The sequence below is a fragment of the Onychomys torridus genome, chromosome 6 (genome assembly GCF_903995425.1).
Source record: "Onychomys torridus chromosome 6, mOncTor1.1, whole genome shotgun sequence".
Classification (NCBI taxonomy): Eukaryota; Metazoa; Chordata; class Mammalia; order Rodentia; family Cricetidae; genus Onychomys; species Onychomys torridus.
In genome coordinates this window covers 91,773,955-91,781,690 of record NC_050448.1, presented here as the reverse complement: position 1 = coordinate 91,781,690, position 7,736 = coordinate 91,773,955, and the positions used below count along the sequence as shown (strand labels likewise).

The following is a 7,736-nucleotide window of genomic DNA, read 5'->3' as shown; positions in this document are numbered from 1 at the left end:
GACAATTTCTCTTTATTGCTAAGTGGCATTCCATTATCTAGATGTACTATGGACACCATCTTCGTATCATCTGACCATTGTATCACCACATCCCTTTCATCTCATCAAAACACAAGCCAAACTTGGGAGAGGTGTCTAGCAATGAGAAGAACTGAAATTTATGATTTAAGTTAAGGCTCACATATTTTCTGTAGCTAATTACTCATGTCCCACTTTGCCGAATGGGGGGATGTGAATTTCAATTCAAATGTAAAGTAATTCTCCCTGAAAATATACTGGAGTATATTTATCTCTGAGAAAAAAGTCTTGCCTCCAGGATGAATCAGACTGAGATGAAATTTTACTCTAACATTTAAAAGAGAAGGAAAAAAAGAAGGAAAGAAAAATCAGCGAAAATTAAGAGAGGGAGGGAGGAAAGGAAAGGAGAGAGGGAGAGGGAGGAGAGAGAGAGAGAGAGAGAGAGAGAGAGAGAGAGAGAGAGAGAGAGAGAGAAGGAAGAAGAAGAAGAAGAAGAAGAAGAAGAAGAAGAAGAAGAAGAAGAAGAAGAAGAAGAGGGGAGGGGAGGGGAAGGGAGGGGAGGGGAGGAGAGGAGAGGAGAGGAGAGAAACTTGCTAACTAACCTTCTCTGAGCAAGGTATTTCTTTCCCTTTTACAAGTTAGCAGTTACTGAATAATTCATGACAGCATGGAAAGGCTGTCTTTTCCCTGGGTGATGGATAGCTGAGCAGGAGAGCAAGCGAGCACTCCCGAGTGGGTTTGCCACATCAGCCAGCACTCTTGCTTCTGAGCACAGGGTGCGCTCCTCTCCAGCTCAGTTTCTCTTGCAGCCAGTCAGGCATCCTCGAGGCTGCTGCTGCCTGCCCACCCGCCTGGGCTCCTAGCCGACCACTTTCCTTTCTCCAATTCTGCTGCCAGCTGAGGAGACTCCCCACAGCTGCTGGCTCCTGCCTGGGACCATGTGTGTGGATGCTGCTTGGGAGAAACAAGGCACTTGCTCCTGGCACGGATCCCAGCTCAGTTTCTCCTGTTGACTTCTGGACCACAGATGCTGCTGCTGAGGAGGTATTTCCTGGCATCTCTCCCTCTGCTATCATCAGCTAAGGACTGGCCGCAAATCAAGGTACCTTCTTCTCCCTCTCCTTGGCATTTTTCCTAGCCAGGATATCTCCACTTTCTCCCGGTAACGAGGGCCTCCGGCTGGCAACAAACATTCTTAACTCGTGTGTGTGTGTGTGTGTGTGTGTGTGTGTGTGTGTGTTTGGGGAAATTGTTCTTGGTGTTGGTATGACCTTAGGGCTTGCCTGCTGCTCGCTGAGTGTAAAGCGCACCTTCTCTGTCACTGGAGACATTTCTGAGGCAGGCACCTGTCATCTGCCACCCCCGTTTCTCTTTCAGCTCCCTCTCTCCCCCTCCCCCAACACATTATTCCGCTTCAGCCTTTGTGTCGGTGGCAGAGGGCTGAAGGGATGTCTTTGCCTTCCCAGCAGGCAAGTGTCAGGATGGGCCGCGCTCCAAGAAGCCAACGCTAGGGCGCGAGGTGTGAAGAGTTGTCCAGAATGACCAACTCCTCCTCCACGTCCACCTCCTCCACCACCGGGGGATCGCTGCTCCTGCTCTGCGAGGAAGAAGAGTCGTGGGCCGGCCGGCGGATCCCGGTATCTCTCCTGTATTCGGGGCTGGCCATCGGGGGCACGCTGGCCAACGGCATGGTCATCTATCTCGTGTCGTCCTTCCGAAAGCTGCAGACCACCAGCAACGCCTTCATCGTGAACGGCTGCGCCGCGGATCTCAGCGTCTGCGCCCTCTGGATGCCACAGGAGGCCGTGCTGGGGCTCCTGCCCGCCGGCTCCGCCGAGCCCCCGGGGGACTGGGACGGTGGCGGGGGCAGCTACCGCCTGCTCCGGGGCGGGCTGCTGGGCCTCGGGCTCACCGTGTCCCTCCTGTCTCACTGCCTCGTGGCGCTGAACCGCTACCTGCTCATCACCAGGGCGCCTGCCACCTACCAGGTGCTGTACCAGCGGCGCCACACGGCGGGCATGCTGGCCCTGTCCTGGGCGCTCGCCTTGGGTCTGGTGCTCTTGCTCCCGCCCTGGGCGCCCAAGCCCGGAGCCGAACCCCCGCAAGTCCATTACCCCGCGCTCCTGGCGGCGGGAGCCCTGCTGGCACAGACGGCGCTGCTGCTGCACTGCTACCTGGGCATCGTGCGCCGCGTGCGCGTCAGCGTCAAGCGGGTCAGCGTGCTCAACTTCCACCTGCTGCACCAGCTGCCCGGCTGTGCCGCCGCCGCCGCCGCCTTCCCCGCCGCCCCACACGCGCCGGGCCCCGGAGGCGCCGCGCACCCCGCGCAGCCCCAGCCCCTGCCCGCCGCGCTGCAGCCGCGTCGAGCGCAGCGACGTCTCAGCGGCCTGTCGGTGCTGTTGCTCTGCTGCGTCTTCTTGCTGGCCACGCAGCCGCTGGTGTGGGTGAGCCTGGCCAGCGGCTTCTCGCTGCCGGTGCCCTGGGGCGTGCAGGCGGCCAGCTGGCTCCTGTGCTGCGCCCTGTCGGCGCTCAACCCTCTGCTCTACACGTGGAGGAACGAGGAGTTCCGCAGGTCCGTGCGGTCGGTCCTGCCCGGCGTCGGGGACGCGGCTGCAGCCGCCGCGGCCGCCACCGCGGTGCCAGCCATGTCCCAGGCGCAGCTGGGCACCCGGGCGGCTGGCCAGCACTGGTAACTCACCTGGCCCCGGGGAGGGAGGGCTTCCTATGCCATCTACTGCATCACCTCCTCCCTTGTGAGCCATCCCCAGGGTGAAGATTTTGCCTTCCTTCCCAGTGCAATACCTGAACCAAGGTCTTCCCCTAAATGGAGTCCCAAAGGAATTGTGCAGGCCACCCGACCTTTATACCCTTCGTTTCTGTGTTTTAGAGACACCCTTATGTCCAGACACCCAGACTGCAAGGACTTGCAAACTGGCATTTTAAAAGAACCAGTTAATTTATTTCAAGTTTGCTTTTGGAACAGAGCTTTCGTAACATTCAACCCTTCCAACCTCCATCGTCGTATATACGAAGCGCCTTGGATGTATGAGTGTGCATGAGTCAAAAGGAATACTACCGAGGAAGAAACTGTGTGTGTAGACAGCATTTTAACCACACCTCCTTCTGTTATAGTTTAGTCTTTGTATATTGGCCTGGAAGAGTGACACCACAGGTGTGTACACCGGTGTGAGTTGCCATCGAGACCTCAAGCCCTTTATTCTTAAAAGGGTTATTATTGAGTCAACTTTGAAATGAATGGACTCTCAGCCAGTGAGGAAACAAACCAAATTGATTATTCTGCACTCCTCTTTACTCACTTCTAAGGTGGAAAGCTAGCATTGGGTGTTAGATTGACAAATTTCAAGTTTGTTAATGGATGGTCTGAAACCAGAAATGGAATTCTGGAAACAATAACAACAAAAAAAGGGGGTTATCTATTTTAGGTACCAGTTTCACATTTTCTAAAGCATGCACACTTCTTGCTACCCACATTTGTAACCAATTTCTTCGCCTCTGAGTGTGATCGCAGCTTTGAACATTCTGTACTATAATGGTTGCTAAGGAGAATGAATCCTGTTTTCTCTTTAAGATATCTCAATGCACACGATATAATCAAACACTAATACCATAATTGCATAGCTAATGTTAGTTGCTATTGCATGCTCCTAGATGCTAGAACGTATTGGGCATGTGGTACACAAAGCAATACCCACTAGACAAGGACATTTTACTTCTTCCAGACACCAGAAAGAATGGCCTTTCATCATTTGGAAAGAGACACAGATACACCTGTGGCTGCCTAGAGCTCTTGTCTTGACCTGGTTTGTGAGAAAACTCCCATTTGGGATGTTAGCTCCTAAATGAAACCAATGATCAAGATGATATGTTAATACAGATTGGCTCTGCAAAGCCACTTGTGAATTTTAGGGGTTAAACAAGCCTCGTGCTAGGAAGTATCACTGTTTTATGTTGTTCATCTATATTACCACGGCTTTTAATATTAGTATCATGTCTGTTGAAGGCTGGATAGTACACTCCGTTGTACATCAGAGGTGCCTTTCAAATGGGACTCTGTTCTCAAATGTACCAGTTGAGGCCTGCCATCTTCATCTTTAACTTCCTAAATGTTTTTAGATACATTTTCCATGTGCAAAACCATGTGAAATCATTTCATGAAGTTTAACAGGGAAGAAAGTAATAAGGGGCAGAGAGCAGTCTGCTGGCCACATCAAGTTGGGACCAAACAGCCTCAATGAACTTTGTAATTCAGGAGTAAAGGCGGCTGGCTGTGTTGCGCTCCTGGATCAAGAACGGTAAGAACACTTGTACATTTGAATAATTATGAGAGATGCAGGTAATGGACATTTTTGGAGTAAAACAAAATAAACTAAATATGTTTGTCACTAACAATACATCAGCAGTCATGTTGTTAACCAAACTCTGTGCATGAACCATTTCTGTCATGAACTTTTCATCTGTTCCCAGCTTCCTGGATTCAGATATTTAATTAAACTTTAGATAATGCTTCTCCTGGGTCTATTTCTTCTTTCTTTGGGTATCTTCTCTCTGTCTCTGTCTTGATGATACTGTACCAGAAGATATTCTGTTCCCAAACACCAGTGATACAAAGTGACCTTTAATTGTTCTAAAATGCTTCCTACTTCATTTAGTTAGGTGAAATCCTTACACTGATCTAGGAAAAGAGCTAGATATGTTTCCTTTCTGTTAACATTGTGGAAGGGGTCACAGAGAGATGGAGATTTTCCATTTGGGGATGCAGTGGGACAACTTTTGAAGGCCTTCTAGATAGCATTGTCCTTGTTTCTCTCACTGTGGGTGATGCCAAAAAGTTCCCTCTCTGTCCCTAAAACGTGCCACACATAGAAAGAGATTTGCAAACAAGGATCTGATACCTTGCCATGTTTCTGGCTAGCACAGAACTGTTGGCTGGCACCATGCCACGTGGGAGACCTACTTTCGATTAATTTACTAGTAATTAACTCCACAGGACTGATTCACTTTTAATTTTAAAGCAGCACTGATGCATCTGAAAATGCCTTCCTAGGCTCTGCCTGTGAGTGTTGGAGTTACTGCTTTGACAAATTAAATTAATAGAGATTGTGTCCTTCTTTAAACGAAACTACATATTATCCACCCAGGAATTAAAAAACGTCCTAACTGCTATCCAGGCTTCCCTAATTTGCTTTCTTGTGCTTTTTTTCCACTGCCTGTGCATGCCTACTAACGTGTATAACAGCTTCCTTCCTTCTGCAGTCAGCTGAAGGGCCAAGTTCTAGGACTGAACAGACCTTATTTGCAGTACTTTCTTCCTTCCAAAATGAAGGTTGTTCATACACAAGAATTCCACTTGTGCAGGGACATTCGCCAATGTCTTTCCTAATCAGATAGATTTCTCTTTGTCTCAGAATTACAGAAAAAGATTTCCACAGTGGAGGATGGCATGCAGCAGAGGAAGGGTGAAGGGCAAGGAGGCTTTCTTTAAACCACTGATGAAGTTGCTGAACAGATCTGCTTGCCAACAGGAAGTTGGTCTGCTTTGAACTCACAGTAGGGGACAACCTTGTCCTTCTGCTGGTGACATATTAACTGACTCTTGCATTTTTCATGTTGCCTTTATTGCATAGCCCAGAGGGTCCATATGATGCTTCTTTAGCTCTACAGAGGCCTCAGGGGCTGACTTGACAAGGACCTCCATGGCATGACTCTGCATGAAGAACGTGGAGGAGTTGGGGAGAGAGCTCAGTCAGTAGTGTTTGCTGCACAAACATGAGGACCTTAGTTCGGATTCCTAAAATCCGCTTAAAAAGCCAAGCATCACATAGCATGGCTGGGATGCCAGTGCTGGGGAGGCAGAGACAGGTGCATCCTGGGCCTTGCTGGCTTGCCACTTTGGCTGATGTGTTAGTTCAAGATTTCAGTGAGAGAATCTGCCTCAAAAAATAAAGTAGGGAGTAATTGAAGAAGACACTTGACATCAACGTTTGGCCTAAATGAACACACACACACACACACACACACACACACACACACACACACTTATACACATATGGCTATTGCACACACACACACACACACACACACACACACACACTTATACACATATGGCTATTGCACACACACACACACACACACACACACACACACACACACACACACACATGAATGTTGAGAAAAATCATGATTTCCCTTTCTTTCAAGGCCTGTCCTCAATGTTTTTGGCTTGTGGGACAAGAGTGGTACTTCAGATAGAGCTTTGGGTCTGACAATTTCTTCCCTGGTATTTGCCCTTTTAATATCTCCAGGAACCTCATGTAAATGTGTGTTGCTCAGCCCACAGACCTGAGTTCTGCTGGTATTCCTATCTCAGCCAGATGCCTTGTCATCTCTGGCATCTAGTGGTAGACATACATGGGTCAGAGTAGCCCTTAGAAGTGGTCTCTGGGTGGGGTACTCCTGGGTTCCAGGAACCTGCATCTCCAGGCTGGCATATGCCCTTGTGGGATGGGTAGTCAGAGGAGGGCCCTTCCCTTAAAGTGAGAGACCTAGGTTGGAGTCCCAGTTTCTCTGAGTGCAATGATGCTGTCGACACTCTTGTTGACAGGCCCTGTCCAGGCAGCCTTGCCCAGCCTGTCCCACCTCTAGGGCCTCCTTAGTGAAGCCCCACACTGATGTTCCCAGATACTTCAGAAGGCCTGATGCAGAGTTGATGGTAAGGGGAAGACTGCAGCTGAATATGTCTGTCTCTTGGAAGGAGGTGATGGGTACTTGGGATCCCCTGCACAGTTGTGTACCTTAGGAATTTTCATAAGGACACATGCCTTTAAAAGTGTAGCCGAATCTAAATAAATAATCAAAAGAAAAAGAAAGAGAAAAAAGGAAGAGGAAGAACACAGATAGGAAAGGAGCCAAAGCCCGAGATCCCACAGCGTTCATCAAATGCAGACACTGGGCTGAAAGGTTGCCCGGACTCCAGACCATGAGACTGTAGCTAGCACAATGAATTTAACAATCAGAACGTAGAAAGAAGCATGGAATCCTCTTCGTGGTGTGACCACCCCCTAATCTGTCTCTCTGACTCCGACCTGATATTAGAGCCCAGCTGTCGTGCACACCAGCTCTTAGCACAGGCCAGCTCCACGTCAGCCTCAGACCAATCAAGGGATTTACTAGGTTTTCTAGCTTTTCCCTTTGGGAAGACTCATTCACTGTCTATCTCCTCATCGGGACTTCTCTGCCCCAGCCTTGGGCTCCTTCTCCACAGAATTCATGTACAGCCTCAGTCTCACATATACCCTTCTTATCGTAAGCTCTTCAAATTGTGTGTGTGTGTGTGTGTGTGTGTGTGTGTGTGTGTGTGAGAGAGAGAGAGAGAGAAAGAGAGAGAGAGAGAGAGAGAGAGAGAGAGAGAGAGAGAGAGAGAGAGAGAGAGAGAGAATCTTCAAAACTAGATAGGAAAGTTATTTTTCTTTCATTTATTTTTATCTTTTTTTAAAAATTTATTTATGTATCCAGCATGTATGACTGCAGGCCAGAAGAGGGCACCAGATCTCATTACAGATGGTTGTGAGCCACCATGTGGTTGCTGGGAATTGAACTCAGGACCTCTGGAAGAGTAGTCAGTGCTCTTAACCTCTGAGCCATCTCTCCAGCCCTATTTTTATCTATTTTGTAAAGGAACTTTTTCACAACCAGTCACT

The 7,736-nt window shown here is 49.0% G+C and overlaps 1 protein-coding gene across 1 annotated transcript; it reads left to right on the top strand.

Annotated features, from left to right (window-relative positions):
- Positions 1-669: 669 nt before the first annotated feature.
- Gpr88 (G protein-coupled receptor 88) lies at positions 670-4,545 on the top strand. The gene is made up of 2 exons (XM_036190487.1): positions 670-1,120; positions 1,485-4,545. Exon 2 carries the CDS (start codon positions 1,557-1,559, stop codon positions 2,709-2,711), a length of 1,155 nt encoding a protein of 384 aa, XP_036046380.1. The 5' UTR covers positions 670-1,120; positions 1,485-1,556; the 3' UTR covers positions 2,712-4,545.
- Positions 4,546-7,736: the final 3,191 nt, after the last annotated feature.

Bases quoted from the DNA above. Each gene is read 5' to 3' on its own strand.
- Gpr88 (XM_036190487.1), top strand. From the start codon at position 1,557: ATGACCAACTCCTCCTCCACGTCCACCTCCTCCACCACCGGGGGATCG.